The following is a 21955-nucleotide window of genomic DNA, read 5'->3' as shown; positions in this document are numbered from 1 at the left end:
AAAAAAGATGGAAACTGGATCAGCCAACAAAAGAAACCACTGAGTGAAAGGGTCCATATCACAGCTGTCTCAGTTTGCTCCATCCTATGATTTCCCTGTCATTCAGCTCAGAACGGGCTGGAATTTTCAGAAATAACTTTTTCTTGGAAACTAAGGGAAAAGATAATAACCGTGAATGCAAAGAGATGGCAGAGTCCGTACAATTCAGACCTCTTATCTTAATTTAAACCAAAGTCTTGCCAATGTTTAGTTTACTTGGCATAGCTTCCTAAGTCCTTACCCTGTTCCTGCTCTCAGCTTCACTGGGTCTGGGGCTGAACAAAGGGAAAATTAAATAAGGTATTTAAACTTTACGTAGAATGTAGATTCAGGTTGGCTCACTGTTCAGGACTAAAGGGTGGGGGATTATTCATCACTCCTGGCAACTGCTTCCTCATATGCTTCTGGGTTGGAGCTCAGGTCACTTCCTCTAACCTCCAGGATGCTTTGCACTTCTGCTCTGTAATCTCTGATTGCCCTGATGGTGGCCTGTCCAGTCCAAAAAGACCCCTTATCTGAGCTCTACTGGGACCGACCACCTGCCCTGATCTTGCTTATGCCTTTCATTCCCACTTATTTTCTTGGGATGCTCCTCTCAGTCACTTTTATTACTCTGAAAACCCCTGTGCCTTTGAGCCTCCAAAAGTCTTTTGCTTGTGCCTACCCTATTTCTTTCTACCTCATCCCATTTGTCTACAGTACACACCCTACTCAGCTGCTGCGACTGGTTCTACCTTTCAGTGAGGTTCTTCATTTTCTGCACAGAGAGGTTGTCCTCTATGTAACATTAACAGCAACCACCATTTCCTCTGGGGTCCTCCCTGTAACATATCAGCTCCTGCTGCTTTTCCTGTTTCAAAGTCAGTATCTTCTCCTGGATCAACCACAAGGCTCTTGTTTCCTGCCTGGTGGATGTTTTCAGTTCTCAGCACATTTCCAGGGTGAAGAGCACTGACCTGCTCTAACTTTGGATTGAGTCTCCCCATTTTAGGTTACCAGCTTCACATATACCCTGGTGACTCAGGTGTGACGTCCTCAAGGGGATAGCATGTGGTCATTTCCCCAGAAATCTATCACTATTATTTTACAGTCACAAAAATACTTTGAACATACAGTAAAAATAAGATCATTTCTAGGAGGAACAGAGAGGAGTCATTCCCGTATGGGGCCTGTACTGATTAGACATGTAGGGAACATGGATAACAAGGACAGGTTTGGTTTTAAACAAGAAAAAGTAAGGAACAGAAGGAAAGCAAAGAAAGAGGCAGCTAGGCGATTTTAATGAGGGCAGGCATGGTAGGAATGCTGATGAGAGAGAATAAGAATTATCCAGTGGGGAAGAAAAAGGCTGCGATTTATGTGAAGTGAAGAAAAAGTTAACCTGATGGTTCAGGGCTGAAGAGAAGTCCTTTCGTTCAAAAGCCTCCAACATCTGGTTTGTCTTTTTTCCCAGGTAATTATAGGTGCTAGAAAGAAAACAGCACATCCTGCAGGATCAATAACTCAGTGAGAAAGGTCCAGATCTTCAAACCCCTTTGCTGCTTAAGAGGGAAAAAAATATGCCAGGACTTCCAGAAGTCTGTTTAGGCCCTAATCTATCAGAGGATCAGGTGTCTTCAAGTTCTGAGGTTTCCAGCAAGACCACGCAGTGCCAGGAGGAGGCAGAGAACACCAAAGCAAATAAAGGAAGAAAAACAGAAAAAAGATAGTTAGGAAAAAGAAAAAAGAGTGAAAGATGGAGGTGTATTTGCTAGGGAGCTACTGAGGCCGGCACCTGCCCCAGGGCCCACACAGAGGTGCAGTGCTGGGTAAGAACTGTGGATAAAATGCAGTATCTGAGGAGAGTCCTAAAGCCTTATGCTGAGGAACTGGGTGAATGGAGCACCACAGTAAAAGGGGAAAATCCCAGCAGATGACCTAAATTCTTTGCCAACTTATTTATTACCTAGTTTCTAATAATATTAATAATGATAATAATAAAATGAAAGACCATTTGTTGAGTGTCTATTATATTCCAGGTGCTTGACATAAATTATGTCCAATCCTCTCAAAGTCCTGCCAGTTAGACCTGTTTTCTATTTCACTGTGAAGAAACTATGGCTCAAAAAAAGGCCACAGAATTGTCACAGAGGCTTTCCATCACTTCATGCTGCCTTTTATTACAAGTGAACAAAAATGAAGGTGAGAATGTTATTTGATCTCATAAAATGTTCTTGTGGACTTGAAAAAAAAAATCCCTAACCGTACCAATAAAGAAAATTATCTTAGACCAATCATGGAATTCTTAGGGAAACCAGCAGGCAGAAGGTTATAGAAATTCGTAACAAGGATGTTTCCTCAGTTTCTAATGACTTCTCATATAGTAAGTTAGTATCAGAAAAATGTATTTATCTTGATGTACCAAGAACAGAATGTTGTTGGTACCTCATATATGTAGACCCTGGAGTCAACAGCAAGGGATTCCAGGAACGTGAAGTCGCATCATCTTCTGGTAATAAATTAAGGAAAAATAAAATCTATGAGCGGAGATAAGTCACTTGCAGATGTGAAATATTCCTAAGTCATGACATGTACATGAATGTCTGAAGAGTTTCAGATTACTAAAATTCTAATCCCAGTGGTCTTAGGTGTATCCTCAGTTAGACAGAGAGGAATGTGATGATAATCAAGAAGAAACGAAGTCTAACCAAATGCACTTTGCTTATAGATTATGTTGACAGAATTAAAACATCTAGTATGGAGGTCAAAAAACAAGAGTCAAAAAAGTAAGAATTTCCAGGGGAAAAAAATGTTCCATGTTCAGCAGATGCAGGCATTCTGGTTTCCTCGGTAGAAATGTCCCTGTAGTGGTGATGGATACTGCAGGCCACCCTGGTTGGTGAACAAGCCCTTAAAACCATCCAACTCAATTACTCTTCCTCAAAGCCTCACTCACCCAGACACATTATGAATATTACTTTGCTTCCCTTGTACTTTTCCTACTGGGAGGAAACGTACTTTCAGTTAATGCAAATATTTTGATCAATCTGCTTGCAGGTGCGCTTCTAATGAATTAGATTAACACGTGCAGTGGACATGCTAATCGAATTGCCCACCTTCCTTAAGCCTTCTGCTGAGCAGTGATTCTACTTTCCTGGCTGCAGCTGACTGGATTTTAGGTGGACACCTGGACTAGGCAGTGCTATCTAGCAACGTCCTAAGATGCTACATTTGGGCATCATGATTGGCCATGTGCAAGTGGAATCAGAGAAAGCCCATCTGGAAAGAAAGACAGAGGGAAATAAAGAGATGTGCAGAGAGATGCAGAGGTGAGAGTCCAAAGGGCCAAAGGTGTAGAAGGATCTGCCTTGGCTGTTGAGGGCTCTGCAGTTCCAGGTTCTCATCCTCTCTGAGGCCTGGCTGTACTTCTGCCTCTTGGGTTTTATGTAATCTCCCAGTATTTTATAATAACTTACCTTCTTTCATGTAAGTTAGTTTGAATGGGTTTCTGTTATTTGTAACCAAATGATTTCTGACAAAGAAATTCGGTGCATGCTCTCAGCTTGAGTGCCACACCGCTAAGGCAACAGATGATTCTAATAACGACTGAGTTGCTAACTGCTAAGCTCTACTTAATTTCCTTTCACTGAAAGAATGTGGGAAAGAAAAGCAGCTTCTATTAGAAAAGGTGTACATGCAAGAAATACAACTACTTAGATGATGAATGTCTCTGTGGGGGGACTGTACATTTATAACCGTTGGGAAAAATGAGTCATACTTACCTGCCCACTGCTCCAGTAGCTCCCATCACCAGAGCACTCAACAGTTGCTAATCAGAAACAAAGAGTATTCACTTTTATGAAAAAGAGAAAAAGATGCTACTACATAAGAAGCTACATAAATTGTTTTGGAGGGAAACTAACCTACTGGGATATGCCAGGGGGGTGACTTACCTCATCCACCCCAAAAAGGAAAGCAAACTGTCGTTGGCGATTTTGATCAACACACTGCGCGAAGTCTAAGAGATCTGTGTCACTGAATTTCAGCCCTTGGAAGGTGGGGATCTTCTCCTGAATCCCATCTAACACCTCCTCGGCACGAACTGCTCAAAACAATAAACGACTCATTAATCTGCACACCTCCGGAAAATATCAAATAACATCTCAAAGAGACCTACACATCTGCATTGAGCTACCAGGGGCTGTTCTCAGCTGGAACTGACTGCAGATTGGACATAATCACTTGCCCTTGCTGAGTAGTTCCTATGTACTTGTCAAATTATAGCCCCAGGGGCAGGCCCTGTAGCCGAGTGGTTAAGTTCGCGCTCACTTCAGCTGCCCAGGGTTTCACGGGTTCGGATCCTGGGCGCAGACATGGAACCACTCATCAGGCCATGCCGAGGCAGCGTTCCACATAGCACAACCAGTGGCACTCACAACTAGAATCTACAACTATGTACTGGGGGGCTTTGGGGAGAATTAAAACAAAAAAAAGATTGGCAACAGTTGTTAGCTCAGGTGTCAATCTTTTTTTTTTTTTTGAGGAAGATTAGCCCTGAGCTAACTGCTGCCAATCCTCCTTTTTTTGCTGAGGAAGACTGGCCCTGAGCTAACATCTCTGCCCATCTTCCTCTACTTTATATGTGGGATGCCTACCACAGCATGGCTTGCCAAGCAGTGCCATGTCTGCACCTGGGACCTGAACCAGCAAATGCCCAGGCTGCCACAGGGGAACATGCGCACTTAACTGCCATGCCACTGGGCTGGCCCCTCAGGTGCCAATCTTTAAAAAAAACAAAAATTATAGCTCTAAGGCTTCCCTTCCTTGAAGACAGTAGATGAATGTTTACACATTTATAAAGCACAGCTTCTATTTTTCTTTTAAGGAACTTAGAAAGGAATGGGATTTAAAAAATAATCTAAGAAATTTCATCTAATTGCAACAATCTTCTTGCTGGAGAAGTATAATAATACTAGTAAAAGAAAAGCTAGAAGAAAAGTGAGAAGGGATCAGAGTATGTTCCTAAGTGCCAGGCACTGAGCATACAGTAGAGTACAAGGTAGACACAGTCCCTGTCCTATGGGGTGTATAGGCTGTACCTCCCCATATAAGAAGGAGAGGTGTGTGATTGACACAAAGTGTGTGGACGTGCCTAGGGGTCAACTCATCTTTCATACTTAACCTTCATTATAAGATGGTGTCAGTGATTGATAAGGGCTGACTTATTTTTGATGAATGACTTATTCTGAAGCAACTGGAACACGTAGGCAATAGTGTCATGCTTTTGTGACGTGGGGTGGGGTGCGGTGGGATGGAGTCGGGGTTTCTTAGCGAAACAGAGTAAGACGTGAGACATGGAGGGAAAGAAGGAGTACTTACTTTTTACCCCTGTCAAGGCAGGGATGTGATAGTAATAAAATGGCAATGCAGGGGCAGCAGCAGCCACCTCCTTTAGGAAATTAATCAGGACATCTGAAAGAACAGCAGGAAAAGTCATAGTGTGAACAAGCGGAAAACACTGGCTTTCCCTGGTTAAAAAAAAAAAAAAAAAAAAAAGAACCCTCCAGTGAAATGTAACCATCCTTTTTGGAAGCCAAAAGTTCTTGACCACTCTTACCATCCCCGAGATTGCTACTGCAATGTCTTTGCAACTGACTTCACTGAAAGTTTTATTTTCCTTTCTGTAGAGAAGCCAAAACAAGATGATCACTTTCCTGCCATAGTAAACTGTTATTAAAAAAACTGGTGTAGAGGATTCTGGGGAGACGGTGGCATAGCAGGACTCTGAACTCACCACCTCCCACGGACGCAACAAATCTCCAACTACCTGTGGAACAACTTCCCTGTGAGAGAGATCCAGAAACTGGAAAAAAAGAACCCCCACAACAAGGGACAACACTGACAGGGGTGGAAGAGGCAGAAATACCCCTCTGCTGAGGGAAAAACCACATCCTAGGGTGGTGCTTCACGGCCAGGAGCAATCTTAAAGGCACGAAAGCTTTTCCCCAAGGAGTGGGGAGATCTGAGTGGGAGATCTATGCCACGATAGGCATCCCAGCCTTTGAATTCAGCACAACCAAGACAAGTTCCCATAATACTTGGCTTTTCTGGCTTTTCCAAGCAATGGGAATACCCCCAGAAAAACTATAAAACTTCAGAGAAAGAAAAGCATGCTCTTAAAGGGCCCACACATAGATTCACCTGTTCTAACACAAAAACACAAGAAAGAAAAGTACACAGTCCTTTGGTAAAAGAGACTCACTTGCTAAGCTCTGAGTGCATCTCACAGAGGCAGGAGCAGCTGGTCCCATCTCTCTAGGGACTGAGACACTGGCGACAGCCATTATTGTGACCCGGTACAGGCATGCTGACACAGACGCTGGCAGATGCTATTGGATTTCTCCCTCTGGCCTGTTAGCACAGGGGTTTGACCCTCCCATTAGAGCACGATTTAATTCAGCTCAGCCAGGGCTGGCAGCCTATGTGAAGGACAGGCCCTACCCACCAGCAAGCCTGTGGGCCCACATAAGTGGGGCGTGTGGGATCTCTGCAGCAGGGTGAATGGGTTCCCCTCAGCAGGGCATGCGTGAGGGGTTGGCCTGTGTTGGTGGGGTATGTAGGCCCACGGGCGGTGGGGCATATCAGCCACAGCAGACTTGTGCCACTGGCTATCTCAAATAGCCACACGGGGGATCTGCCGCACCTTCCAATGCCTGAAACAATTGTGTGCTGCCATGCCTGGGGCTGGATCCACCCATCTGTGCTCCTGAGAGAGCTAACAATAGCTTTGCACTGCAGGGAGCCTTATGAGAGGCATACAGCAATTGTGAGCTCCTAAGTCTAGCACCAGCCACTCTGGGGGCCTGACTTACGTAACAGCTAAACAGCAGCAGGTGTGTGCTATTAGACCTTGCAGCCAGCCACATGTAGGGGCTTGCCTCACCCACTAAGTGACTAAAGTGACTACAGCAGCTGCACACAGATGAGCCTTAAACCAGCCAGCCCAGGGGCCAGCCTAGCCTACATGTGTGCCCGCAGCAAGAGCAACCATGCCACAACAAAAGGGCATACACAGTCCAGACAGTGGAAATTCCTGGAACATTCAGAACAGGTGATGAGAGGGAAGCACACTGCTGGGCCCCATAAGGCATCTCTTACATAAGCCCACATCTCCAAGATTGGTAGATGTAGCTGACCTACCTAATACATAGATATAAGCACACAGAAAGAGGCAAAATGAGGAGGTAAAGAAACATGTTCCAAGTAAGGGAATAGGACAAAAGCCCAGATAAAGAACTAAAGAAACAGAAATAAACAATCTACCTAACAAAGAGCTCAAAACAAAAAGTCATAAGGATGCTCACTGATCTTGGGATAAGAATGGATGAACTCAGTGAGACCTTCAACAAAGAACTGGAAAATTAAAAAGGAACCAATCAGAAATGAAGAATACAATATTGGAAATGAAAAATTCACTAGAGGGACTCAACAGTGGAGGAGATGATACAGAAGAATGGATCAGCGAGCTGGATGAAAGACTAGAGGAACTCACCCAAACTGAACAGATAAAATAAAAAAGAATTATAAAGAACGAGAACAGTCTAAGGGACCTCTGTGACAACATCAAACATACCAACATTCATATTATAGGGGTCCAAGAAGAAGACAGAGACAAAGGGGCAGAGAATCTATTTGAAGAAATAATAGCTGAAAACTTTCCTAACCTAAGGAAGGAAACAGACATCCAGGTACAGGAACTGCAGAGAACACCAAACAAGATAAACCCAAAGAGGCCCACACCAAGACACATTATAATTAAAATGTCAAAAATTAAAAATAAAGAGAGAATCCTAAAAGCCCCAATAGAAAGGCAATAAGTTACATACAACGGAAACCCCAAAAGGCTATCAGCCGACTTCTCAGCAGAAACCTTACAGGCTAGAAGGGAGTGGCATGATATATTTAAGGTGCTGAAAGGAAAAGACCTCTAGCCAAGAATACTCTACCTGGCAAGGTTATCATCCAGAATGGAAGTGGAGATAAAGAGTTTCCCAGACAAATAAAAATTAAAGAACTTTTATCACCAAGAAACCAGTCTCACAAGAAATGCTAAAGGGACTTATTTAAGTGGGAAAGAGAAGGCCACAAATAGGAATAAGGAAATTATCCAAAAAAAAAAAAAAAACGCACAATAAAATCACTGGTAAAGGCAAAAATACAGTAAAGGTAGCAGATCAACCACCTATGAAGATAATAAGAGGGTCAAAGGACAAAATTACTGAAATTACCTATTTCCATGATATGAGGGTAATGGATACACATTAAAAAAGAGGTTAGATATGATATCAAAAACATAAAATGTGGGAGGAGGGGAGTAAAAGAGTAGAGCTTTTAGCAGGAGGTCAACCTAAGGAGACCATCAACTTAATATAGATCGTTATATATGTAGATTATTATATATAAACTTCATGGTAATTGCAAACCAGAAACTTATAATTAATACACAAAAAATTAAGAGAAAGAAACCCAAATATAATACTAAAGAAAGCCATCAAACTGCAAGGGAAGAGAACAAGAGAAGAAGAAAGGAACAGAGAAGAACTGCTAAAACAGCCAGAGAAAAAGTGACAAAATGGCAATAAGCACATACTTATCAAAAGCTACTTTAAATATCGATGGACTAAATGCTCCAAGCAAATGGCAAAGGGTGGCTGATTAGACGAAAAAACAAGACCCACATATATGCTGCATACGAGACACACTTCAGACCTAAAGACATTCACAAACTGAAAGCGAAGGGCTGGAAAGATACTCCACGCAAATGGCGATGAAAAGAAAGCTGGGGTAGCAATACCTATATTAAACAAAATAGACTTTAAAGCAAAAACTGTAACAAGAGACAAAGAAACACATTACATAAGGATAAAGGGAACAATTCAACAAGAGGATATAACACTTGTAAATATCTATGCACCCAACACAGGCTCACCTAAATATATAAAGCAATTATTAACAGACATAAAAGGAGAAATAGACAGCAACACAATAATAGTAGGGGACTTTAACACTCCACTTACATCAGTGGATAGATCATCCAAACAGAAGATCAATAAGGGAACATTGGCCTTAAATGATGCATGAGACCAGATGGACTTAGCAGACATATACAGAACATCCCATCCAAAAACCTCAGAATACACATTCTTTTCAAATGCACATGGAACATTCTCCAGGACTGACTGAATATTTGGCCACAAAACAAGTTTCAATAAATTTAAGAAAACTGAAATAATACCAAGCATCTTTTCTGACCACAACTGTATGAAACTAGAAATCAACTACAGAAAGAAAATTGGAAAAGCCACAAATATGTGGAGATTAAACAAAAAGCTACTAAACAATGATTGGGTCAATGAAGAAATCAAAGGAGAAAGCAAAAAATACCTGGAGACAAATGAAAATGAAAATACGACATGCCAAAATCTGTGGGATATGGCAAAAGTGGTTGTAAGAGGGAAGTTTATAGCAATTCAGGCCTACTTCAGCAAACAAGAAAAATCTCAAATAAACAATCTAACAGTACACTTAAAGGAACTGGAAAAAGAACAAACAAAGACCAAAATCAGTAGAAGGAAGGACATAATAAAATCAGAGCAGAAATAAGCGAAATAGAGATTTAAAAAAAAATAGAAAAAATCAATGAAACCAAGAGCTGGTTCTTTGAAAAGATAAACAAAATTGACATACCTTTAGCTAGACTTAACAAGAAAATAAGAGAGGAGGGTCAAATAAATAAGATCAGAAATCAAAGAGGAGAAATTACAACAAACACCTCAGAAATACAAAAGACTATGAGACAATACTACAAAAAAGTATACACCAACAAATTGGATAATCTAGAAGAAATGGACAAATTCTTAGAATCATACAACCTTCCAAAACTGACTCAAGAAGAAACAGAAAATCTGAATAGACCAATCACCAGTAAGGAGATCAAAACAGTAATCAAAAACCTCCCAAAAAATAAAAGTCCAGGATCAGATGGCTTCCCTGGCAAATTTTACCAAACATTCAAAGAAGACTTAATACCTATCCTTCTCAAACTTCCAAAAAATTGAAGAGGAGGAGAAGCTTCCTAACTCATTCTATGAAGCCAACATTACCCTGATACCAAAACCAGACAAAAAAAAAAGAAAATTATAGGCCAATATCATTGATGAACATTAATGCAAAAATCCTCAACAAAATACTAGCAAATCGAATACAACAATACAGGAAAAAGATCACACACCATGATCAAGTGGGATTTATTCCAGGGATGCAAGGATGGTTCAACATCCACAAATCAATCAACATGATACATCACATTAACAAAATGAAGAATAGAAATCACATGGCCATCTAAATAGATGCATCAAATAGATGCAGAGAAAGCATTTGACAAGATACAGCATCCATTTATGACAAAAACTCTGAATAAAATGGGTATAGAAGGAAAGTACCTCAACATAATAAAGGCCACATATGACAAACCCACAGCTAATATCATTCTCAATGGAGAAAAACTGAAAGCTATCTCTCTAAGAACAGGCATCAGACAAGGATGACCTCTTTCACCACGCTTCTTTAACATAGTGTTGGAAGTCTTAGCCAGAGCAATCAGGCAAGAAAAAGAAACAAAAGGGATCCAAACTGGAAAGGAAGAAGTGAAATTGTCACTATTTGCAGATGACATGATTTTATATATAGAAAACCCTAAAGAATCCACTAAAAAACTTTTGGAAATAATAAATGAATACATTTATTCATTGTATATTGCAGGATACAAAATCAACATACAAAAATCAGTTGCTTTTCTATACACTAACAATGAAGTAGCAGAAAGAGAAATTAAGAATACAATCCCATTTACAATTGCAACAAAGGGAATAAAATACCTAGGAATAAACTTAACCAAAGAGGTGAAAGATCTGTACAGTGAAAACTATAAAACACTGTTGAAAGAAATTGAAGAAGACACAAAGAAATGGAAAGACATTCTGTGCTCTTGGATTAGAAGAATTAACATAGTTAAAATCTCCATACTTCCTAAAGCAATCTACAGATTCAATGCAATCCCTACCAAAGTTTCACGAACATTTTTCACAGAAATAGAACAAAGAATCTTAAAATTTATATGGAATGACAAAACGCCCCAAATAGCTAAAGGAATCCTGAGAAAAAAGAACAAAGCTGAAGGCATTACACCCACTGAATGCAAATCAAAACTACAATGAGATATCACCTCACACCCATCAGAATGGCTATAATTAAAAAGACAAGAAATAACAAGAGTTGGAGAGGATGTGGAGAAAAGGTGGGAATGTAAAGTGGTGCAGCTACTGTGGAAAACACTATGGAGATTCCTCAAAAAATTAAGAATAGAACTACCATATGATCCAGCTATCCCACTTCTGGGTATTTATCCAAAGAACATGAAAACACGAATGCGAAAAGCTATTTGCACCCCTATGTTCCTCACTGTATTCACAATAGCCAAGACTTGGAAACAACCTAAACGCCCATCAATGGATGAAGGGATAAAGAAGATGTGATATATATACACAATGGAATACTACTCAGCCATAACAAAGATGAAATCTTGTCATTTGTGACAACATGGAGGGACCTTGAGGGTATTATGCTGAGTGAAATAAGTTGGGTGGAGAAAGTAAAATACTGTATGATTTCACTCAGTGGAAGAGAAAAGCAACAACAAACAAACACATAGATACAGAGATTAGATTGGTGGTTACCAGAGCGAGGAGGGAAGGGAAAAGGGTGAAAGGGGTAATAGGGCACATGTGTATGGTGATGGATGTTAATTAGTCTTTGGGTGGAGAACATGATACAGTTTACACAGAAATTGAAATATAATGATGTACACCTGAAATGTATATGTTATAAGCAAATGTTGCCTCAATTAAAAAAAAAAGAAACTGGAAATAAAATAGACCCAAAGTTCTGATACATGGATTAAAAAACCCACAAAACTGGTGCAAACCTTCCCACGTATTAAGAGAGGTTCATGAAATACTCTTATAAAAAGCAGAAGACCATCAGCAGGACTCTTGCTCTTTTGCCCCAGAGGGCAGCTAAGTATGGTCAGTGAACAACAAGGACTTTGCATTAGAATCAAAATAATAAAGTTGTAACTGAGAAAATTCTACAATAAAAAGATAAAGAACAACCACTCAAAGAGGGAAGTTATAAGAGTAGTGGCACATTGCAAAATAATTCAACCATAGTTTGGTACTTTTCCCTTTTTGGGAGAAATCCAGATATATCAGAAGAGAGCTCACTCTTGTTTACTAAGGAATTGGGATTTCCTACATCATCCAATGTGAGGTTCAACTGCAACATCACTGCAGATGATAAATAAATCCAGCAGAATTGCTTACGCTTTGGATAGTAGGAGAGAGAATCTTACGTACTTCCTCTGAATACTGTGATGATGTATTTCGTCTACAATAAATATTTCTGACAAAATTATTATGTATAATATGCTATTTTTCCTTTGTCTATCTTTTGGGAAAGGTATTCATGTAAAATTTTTTTAAACCATGTGGAAAAAAACTTCAAAATTTTTCCATTCTAGATTCCTAAAATAGCAATATTTAAATTACTTATCTATATTAACAACTATTTTCTTCTATCAATAATAGGTGATATTTCACGGTAATTTTGACCCATCATACCTTTAGTTGTGGATTTACTTAATCCTGCCTACAAATAACATCTTGTCTGTTTTTAATCATTTTAAAATTTGTATTTCTTTTTTTGCTAATCAAAAGGATTAAAAAGACTCAGTATACTTGGAAACCAGAAACAGTTTCTATAGAGAAAGCAGAGGAGAAGGAGAAAGGAGTAACTTGATATTTTGGAAGACAATGGATATTTCTGTGAAACTTCTTTTCAAGTTCATCACTGACTCAAGGTTGAATAAAATCTGTAGTCTCAAAAGGCCCATCATTTATATTTCTCTTTTTTGAGAAAAATGGTCCCATGCTTTCCCATGTGACTGTTACTCTGCACAACTGATTGGACAAGGAGTGGACCCCTGACCCAAACACAGGCACTTATAGGTTGACCCGGGGCTTGGTGAATGATTCAATCGGAATTCTTGGCAAAAGAGTTGAGGCTGTTTAATAGTCTTATTTTACGGATCCAAGGAGGCCAAATATTTGGGAGAACTGCTACACCAATGCAACTTCATGCCTCCAGTCCACAAACCTTTACTTTCATGAATTAAATATAACCATTTTGAATGAAGGCAAAAAGAAGTGGACTGTGTGAAGCACTGTGTGTTTGGACCTATCTACTCACCTTTGTTCCATGGCTTGAGAAAGAAAGGTGCAATGACAGCGATGCCATCAGCTCCTATTTCTGCTGCATGTTGGGCCTTCAAAAGAAGAAGGATGACCGTTACGGGTCTGGACACAATTCTGATGTGTGTGGGTGTGAGTGTTTCCCCAGACCAACAAGCAAATTCTCCAACACCAGTTGGGTGTCCTACAGTTCAATTCAACTCTGACACTATGTACCCGGAGATAGTCAGATTCCACAGGTTAAGGACTCAGTCCCACAAGACTACACCCCCCCCACAACTGCCTTCACATGTCAGTCCCAGGCCCAGGTTATCACATATGCTTCTGACTGACTGGTTATAGATGGGAGGTTGCAACAACCCCTTCCTCGGGCTGATTAATTTGCTAGAGCAGCTCACGGAACTCAGAAGCCTTTTACTTACTGGATCACAAGTTTATTACAAAAGGATATAACTCAGGAACAACCAGATGGAAGAGATGCATAGGGCGAGGGATGAAGAAAGGTTGGGGAGTCCATGCCCTCTCTCAGCTCCAGGGTGCCACCCTCCCCAAATCTCCACAGGTTCACCTATCTGGAAGCTCTTTGAAACTCGCCCTTTTAGGTTTCTATGGAGGCTTCATTAGGTAGGCTGATTGATTAAATCGTGGGCCATCGTCAATTGTTTCAACTTCCAGCTCCATCCCTTCCCCTCCCTGGAGGTTGAGGGTTGGGGCTGAAAGTTCCAACTCTCTAGTTACATGGTTGGTTCTCCTGGTAACCAGCCCCCATTCTTAGGTGCTTTCCAAAAATCACCTTATTAACATAAAAAGAGACATCTTTATTGCTCTCATCACAGGAAATTCCAAGGATTTTAGGAGCTGTGTGCCAGAAATGGGACAAAGACCAAATACATATTATTATAAATTACAATGTCACAACTATCCTGGAATAAGTGATTTACTATTTCACCTACAGCTTAGATACTAGAGCTTAGCAACAAACTTTTTAAATATGCCAACCGATGCACCACTAGAGAGTAGAAAATTAGCCAAATTTCATGAAAAACGTCACTACCAGTGAGGAGGCCCCTTGAGTGGTCTCTCGCAGATGGACCTGCATACATACCAGTTCTTGTGACTCCTTCAAGCTCAGCGCTCCTACGTGAATTACTACCTGATCCAACCTGCAAAAGAGAACACACTGTGGCATCACTCGAAGTTTACAGGAACACAGATGGCCTCGCCATCCTGGTTTGTGCTGGTTTCAGCAGTTAGTGAACATCTCATTAATCTCAATCTCAAGACTATTAAATTCTACAGTGGTCTATTTAAGATTAATGTAATTAGGGACTAAAAATAATGTCCAGGGAATAAAATTTAAGGTTCAACCAGGCAGTGGAATTTTGAAACCAATAAATTGATTAATCAATACTTGAATACTTATTTTGACCAAGCATTGTTTTCTTTTTGAGGAAGATTAGCCCCGAGTTAATGCCCGCTGCCAATCCTCCTCTTTTTGCTGAGGAAGACTGGCCCTGAGCTAACATCCGTGCCCATCCTCCTCTACTTTATATGTGGGACGCCTATCACAGTATGGCTTGACAAGCACTGTGTAGGTTTGTACCCGGGATCTGAACCAGTGAATCCCGGGTGCCAAAGCAGAATGTGCGAACTTAATGGCTGCACCACTGGGCCGGACCCGACTAAGCATTGTTTTAGAGGCTGTATTTGATAGTGCCATGTGCGTGAAGATAAGTATAAAACTGAGATATTTTTGGTTGGAGATAAAAATAAAGAGATTCCTCAAAGAGTACAACCAGAAACCAGCTATATGAGAAATGAATTCGGTGTAAAAATCTTTTCCCTATCTTGTAAGTCCTCAGAATTTGGCCGCAAGAGAGGTTTTCTGAGACTCCAATGTTCACCTTTGGGGGTGCTTCACATGGCCCCACGGGGGGAGGCCACGGCAGGACTGGTGTTCTCAGGAAGGATTAACAAAACTCAGCCGTGAACTCAGTCAGCGAGGGACTCTGAATGACACACATGCCATCCTCAAGGGATGGAGACATCACGTGCCTGCTTAGGCCCAATCACTGAGTCCTCCCATGATCCTTGACTTGTTGTATCTTAGGTAAAATAGGAACTAGTGGGAAGCGACATGATCAGGGTTGCCTTTTTAAAGGATAGAGAAGACTTCTGAAAGGAGAAGAGAAGGCTGACTGATGTGTTTTCCTCTTACCAACAGCTTTCCCGCACAACCTCCTTAAACCCTTCACTACCCTTCCTCCAGGCTTAGGTTAAAGCAATCACCTCTACCCTCCTCCTCTCCACCCTGCTTCTAGAGAAAACCACCCTATGGCTTTAATACAAACTTGAAATTTCCCAATTCAGGAGAATGAGGCTCCAAAAAGCCTTCTGGTCGCCATGACTCACTTCCCTTTCCAATTTCCTGCAGCCGTTACTCCAAATCTCGACTATTCTCCTCAAGCTCTAAATTCCACCGCGACTCCTTGTTCTTGGCAGATGTCTTCGCTTCTTACACACCAAAGATAAAGATGGTTTCACACAGTCTCTCTCACTTTTCCCCCTCTTCACCTCTACACTCAGCTATGTCACCGTCTACGCTTTCCTCCCAGCTTCTCAGCTGTCTTCTAAAGTTACTCCATCTACTTTTGGTTTTATTTCAAGCCCCCTGCCAAGACCTTCCATCAAAGGCATCAGCTCTCTACTTTCTTTTAATCTCTTCTCCCATGGCAGTGTGCTTTCAACATAGAAACGTGCTCAAGACTTCTCCACTTGAAGAAAAGAAACTACCCTTCTTTGAATCCTGCTTCCTCCTCCTTAATCTACTAATGCATCTCTCCTTCCCTTCACCAGGAAAGTTTTTGTGAGAATAAGCTGCATTCGCTGCCCCCACTTCCACACGTCTGCTGCATTCTACAGCTCACCGCAGCCTGCTTCTGCCACAATAACCTGCTGGCTCTGCTCTCGAGGTCATAGGTCACTTCAAATGGTCTTCTCAGTCCTCTATCTACTGACTTTCACAGCATCTAATAATTATTATAACAAATGTTATAACGAACACAGCATCTTCTGCAAATAATTACAATGAATTCATATATAATACTTAGCACTATGTGTCAGGCACTGTTCGAATCCTCACCACCACCTTACAAGATAGGTGCTATTATTCCTATTTTACAGATGAAGCACAGGGCAGTTAAGTGACTTGCCTGAGTTCACAGAGCTAGTAAGAGGCAGAGCCAGAACCCAAACTCAGGCGGGCTGGCTCTACAGTCCTCGCTCTTGACCTCCACGCTGCATCGCAGCTCTCTGAAACCACCCTTCTGGCAGTGACAACATTCACTCCCGACCTCCCTCCTACCCTCCTGAGAGCTTTCTGTCTCTGCCCACTTTGCTGTCCCCCTTATTTCTGGTGCTTTTCTTTTTTTTTTTTTTTGAGAAAGATTAGCCCTGAGCTAACTGCTGCCAATCCTCCTCTTTTTGCTGAGGAAGACTGGCCCTGAGCTAACATCCATGCCCATCTTCCTCTACTTTATACATGGGATGCCTACCACAGCATAGCTTTTTGCCAAGTGGTGCCATGCCCAAACCCGGGATCCGAACCAGCGAACTCTGGGCCGCCGAGAAGTGGAACGTGCGAACTTAACCAGTGCGCCACCGGGCCAGCCCATCTGGTGCTTTTCTTAATGTTTATCCTTAACCTTCCTCTTTTCTCACTCTGCCCATGGTCTTTAATATTTTTGGAACCAGGACCTGATGGAAAATTAGCTGAAAGCTGACGGATCACCAGAAAATGCTTATGTGGACATACACTCAACTTGGCATGCAATACAATTTCAGAGTCCTCAAGGTGCTCGGGAGCCATTTAAAGATTCCCAAGGTGGGGCTGGCCCAGTGGCGCAGCAGTTAAGTTCGCAAGTTCTGATTCTCAGAGGCCCGGGGTTCGCCAGTTCTGATCCCAAGTGTGGACATGGCACCGCTTGGCACACCATGCTGTGGTAGGCATCCCACGTATAAAGTAGAGGAAGATGGGCACAGATGTCAACTCAGAGCCTATCTTCCTCAGCAAAAAGAGGAGGATTGGCAGTAGTTAGCTCAGGGCTAATCTTCCTCAAAAAATAAAAGATTCCCAAGGTGGCCATGGGCTTCACACTGACCACCTCTGCTCCTGGCTCACTTGGGACTTCCCTCTACTCTTCGCCTCTCCCTAAGGCAACAGCAATCACTCCTTTCCCTGATGCCTGTTTATACTATTTATCACAAGGATCAGAAGGTTAGTTTCCATGATCTGACATCTCCATTGGACAGTAAGCAACCTGAGTGCAGAGAGCTGTTTTATATCCTTAGTGCCAGCACAGTGCATAACACACAACCAAAAAATAGAAAATGCACTTTTCTTTTTTGAGGAAGATTAGCCCTGAGCTAACATCTGCCACCAATTCTCCTCTTTTTTTTTTGCTGAGGAAGACTGGCCCTGAGCTAACATCCATGCCCATCTTCCTCTACTTTATATGTGGGATGTCTGCCACAGCATGGCTGGACAAGCGGTGCCATGTCCGCACCTGGGATCTGAACCAGCAAACCCTGGGCTGCCGAAGTGGAATGTGCAAACTTAACCACTGCACCACTGGGGTGGCCCCCAAAATAGACAATGAATAAAGCTTGATTAATTGAATGTGCTTCTTGAACTGATCCTGTCCTATTTGTTTAACCCTGGCATGAATTGAGCATTATAACAAAAATATATCACTACACTGAAGCTTGGAGGATGCAGAAAGTTCCATAAGATTATGAGGAAGTACCATAAAGAGCATGCTGAGTCATGCACTAAGAAGATCTCTGAGGAAGCAACAGGGTTGATAGGCATCCATCCTGAGAAGGGAAGGAGCATGAGTTGTTCAGCAGAAGAGCCAGGAGCAGAGCAGAGTCGGTCACCAGCACCTTCCTCTCATGTCCCCTTAGCCCAAGGACAGGTAACCCAGGGGGGACTGGCCTGGTAGATAGATAAGAGGCAGTTTCCAGTTTCCAGATGGAACCTCTAAGGGCCAGGTGTGTCTTGCAGTCCGGCTGCTCTTGCACACAGAAAGGAAGGGCGCTCCTCTGCCTCAGCTCTTTGCCCAGGTGTTAGGATCCTCGGGTCCTGCTCATTTTCCCACAAGCTGACCTTGAGCCTGACCTCTGAGCAGAAGGTGGGGAGGCTGTGCCACCCAGGGAAGAGCTGCACTCCAGCTCTTGCAGATGAGAGTTTTTATCACCGTGGGGCCACTCACTTGTTCCTCCCTTTTGTCACCCACTCCTCTGCGACCCGGCGGCGCTCTGAGATGCTCAGGGACAGGCCTTCTCCCGTTGTGCCGTTCACTGTTCCAAACAAAGAGGCAGTCAGTGGGACCAACAAACACACTTTGCTCCTCCAACGCCAATGCTGGGAGTGCAGGGTCAGAAATCCCTGCTTACGAGCAAGTGACACAGAGAAACATCAGAAGACAGAATCCAGGAGGGGAAAATGCCATGTTTCCACTTTCACCTGAGACTCAGTCTTTTTTCTGCCTTCCTCTTGTCAAAGGCAGCAGGAAGGTTAATTATGACTTGTAATTACAATCTGTCCTTGCTATCAGGGACAGAGAGCACATATTTCGAATGGAGACAGAGATGACTGCCCACATTTTAGGCAAATCTCCAAACACATCCCCCAGTTCTATATTTGGGTTTGAAGGGCAGGAAAATCAAGACCATTGAGTACTGGGATGTCAAGTGGTCGTAAGTGGGAGTTACTTACGAGGACAGTGGTATATATGACAGATCTAACATGACCTCTGTCTAAGTCTGACATGGCAGTGCTCTATGACAGCTCATGTTTTAAATGATAATTCATAAGAAAGCACTAGGATATTAATATTTCTTGTAGCAAGCACTCTTATATATTCACTTATTCTCACAACAACCCAGCAAAGTACGAATGATTCTTCTCATTTACAAATGAAAATGTGACGTTGTGAATCACTAAATAACCTAAGTTTGAATCTACATCTGTATGATTCCCAAACTTTCCCTTCTATGACAATCATCTCTTAATGGATCACAGAAAGGATGCAAATGGCACTAGGATACATTACTGGGGCCTAATGCATATGGCGGCACTTTGGATCTCCAATGCTGAGCACTCATTTGGGGTAGAGGAGGAGGGTGGGAGGTGAGGGGCAGCAGGAAAGTTTTTATCATTCCTTTGGGGTCTTGACACAAGTCAAGCATGCTCCAGCAGCAGGGATGTTCCTACTTCTTCCCCAAACCCATGGGAACCTGTATCCCTCTGAGGAGGAAGAATCTGTCTCCCCATCTATGGCCTGGAGCTATAGAGGGACACCGAGAGGTTCTATAATCAGGTTTCGCTTTTGACATGTGGGCTGGACACCTCTTCACAGAAGTTTTAGCCTGTTCTGATTATGACCACGGTGCCTCCAGTTCTGAAGGGGCCCCTGCTGGCAGAGCAATAGCTCAGGGCCAAGGTGTAGTGTCCCCAGAATGAGAAGCAATCCAAGGGGCCGAGTGACCAGAACGCAACATGAGGGGCAGCTCAATCACAGGTAAGTATAGTTCTCAGGCTTAAAATGTTCAAGGTCTGATCTTTTAATTTCCATCGTCTACGAAGTAAATGAGGGTAAGTGCTAGACCCACGATTCCTCTGTGTGCTGCACTCAGAGCCTTTCTTACGCTTACAGTAGGAGAGGTCTGGGTGAAGTGAGAGTGAAGCCCCTTAAGAGAGAGAAGGCTGGGTTTTGTAGTTACCCTACCACCTCTTGGCTGAGTGGACTTGAGCAACCTAAATAATATACCTGAGCCATAGATTTTCTTCTTTAAATGGGAATACAAATAATAGCTTATCTGTTTGGAAGGCACACCAGCAAATTAGATAATCTCCTGAGTGCTTTATAGGCTTAAAATGGATGAGTCCACAAATTCATGGATTTTACACAGCTTAGCCAGGCTCAGTCACAACCGATGACACAGTGACACTGTGACCTCCTGGTTAGCAATCAGTTGAGAGCTATTTTCTGAGGACTGAGCTAGAGATATGTAGTGAAATCTCTAAAAATGACTTACCAAAAATATTCTTCACTCCCTGTTCTTTCACAAGATAATCCACATACTGACCAATTACTGAAAAGTTGATTTCTCTAAAAGACAGGAAAAAGAAATAGAAAACAATGCATATTTAGCTTTTTTTTGACATTTTTATTCAACCAAACTCCAAGTCTATAAACTCTTCTCTCTTGTTAATATTTATTAAAATCCACCTAATCAGTTTGTGAAATTCTTAGCCTGCTCTGAGTAATGCTTTTTTTTTCTCTTGAGTCTGGTGATTTCTCTACTCAGCCAGGTGTGTCTCACTTATGTGAGCAAAACACTATTAGTTATCAACAAAGGCTTTACCTTTAAATCTCATCACAAGTAATATTTAAAAAGTAGTTACTTAATCATCTTTTGCCCTTTTTAGGAAGAGCAATGTTTGGGAGCATGGTTAAAAAAGAACTTAACATTTTCCATTCAGTGGGAAACAATAATTTTTTAGGTTTACAAGATAGGAAAATTCAATCTTAACAATTTAAGAATTTCAGCAGTTAACAGTTTTTTCTTTTTTTCTTTCTTGTTTTTTGGTGAGGAAGATTGCCTCTGAGCTAACATCTATTGCCAATCTTCCTCTTTTTGCTTGAGGAAGATTGTCGCCGAGCTAAAATCTGTGCCAATCTTCCTCCATTTTGTACGTGGGACACCACCACAGTATGGCTTGATGAGCAGTGCATATGTCTGCACCCAGGATCTGAATCTGTGAACCCCAGGCTGCCGAGGCAGAGTGCGTGAACTTCACCAATAGGTCACCGGGTCAGCCCCAGCACTTAATATTTGTGATAACAAATGAAGGCTTAAACTGTTTTTGCTAGCTTTAAATCGAACAGGATTAACATTTGGAAAGGAACTTTGTGTCACTTTGCCTCTCAAAGCGTGTCTGCGGAGCAGCAGGCAAGGCACCTGGGGGAGTTTGTTAGAAATGCAGAGTCCCAGGTCCCACGGAGCCCTACCCAGTGAAAATCTGCATTGTAACAAGATCCTCATGTGATCTGCATGCACTGTGCAGTTTGAAGAGCTCTGACCTTGTAAGGATCTGATGCTTAAGAAAACAAAGGCTCTTTTCCTTAACGTCATATTGATTTTAAAATCTGGAAACGGACTCACACACAAATCATAGAAAGCGACCTGTTCTCCATCAAAATGAAGGTGGGAAGGATGGGGGATTGAGAGAGAAAATCCAAAGGAAAACTGTGTGGCAAGTCTGCGTTAAATGTTGCAGAACCCCTGGTTACCTTGCCAAGAACACAAAGTACCAGTTGGCTGCCGTTTGCATTTTTGTCAACGGGGCCAGAGAATCCTAACTTAATTTTAACCTTATTAACATTCTTTTCATCTTTATTATTATATTCCTTAAAAAACAAAAACAACACAAAAAATCTGATGCATAGAGAAAACAAAGACATCAAAAGGTATTTGTCAAAGGGAATAGAAACAACAGAGAT

At 41.9% G+C, this 21955-nt stretch overlaps 1 protein-coding gene across 15 annotated transcripts in view; it reads right to left on the bottom strand.

Moving 5' to 3' along the window:
• Positions 1-21955, bottom strand: part of NPL (N-acetylneuraminate pyruvate lyase) — a 43194-nt gene that overhangs the window by 6759 nt on the left and 14480 nt on the right. For 3 of the 15 annotated variants that reach the window (XM_070591552.1, XM_008521677.2, XM_070591554.1), the window contains 8 exons: positions 20487-20560; positions 18659-18746; positions 14491-14548; positions 13384-13459; positions 5398-5490; positions 3972-4120; positions 3801-3847; positions 1421-1526 (listed from right to left, as the gene is read on the bottom strand). In XM_070591552.1, coding sequence (XP_070447653.1) covers positions 1421-1526; positions 3801-3847; positions 3972-4120; positions 5398-5490; positions 13384-13459; positions 14491-14548; positions 18659-18746; positions 20487-20560 — 691 coding nt within the window. The remainder of the gene's footprint in view (positions 1-1420; positions 1527-3800; positions 3848-3971; positions 4121-5397; positions 5491-13383; positions 13460-14490; positions 14549-18658; positions 18747-20486; positions 20561-21955) is intronic. The other 12 variants (XM_070591553.1, XM_008521683.2, XM_070591555.1 and 9 more) reach the window with 5 other exon arrangements.

Source organism: Equus przewalskii, chromosome 23 (genome assembly GCF_037783145.1).
Source record: "Equus przewalskii isolate Varuska chromosome 23, EquPr2, whole genome shotgun sequence".
In the NCBI taxonomy this organism is placed as follows: domain Eukaryota; kingdom Metazoa; phylum Chordata; class Mammalia; order Perissodactyla; family Equidae; genus Equus; species Equus przewalskii.
This window is presented reverse-complemented; position numbering and strand designations above follow the sequence as displayed.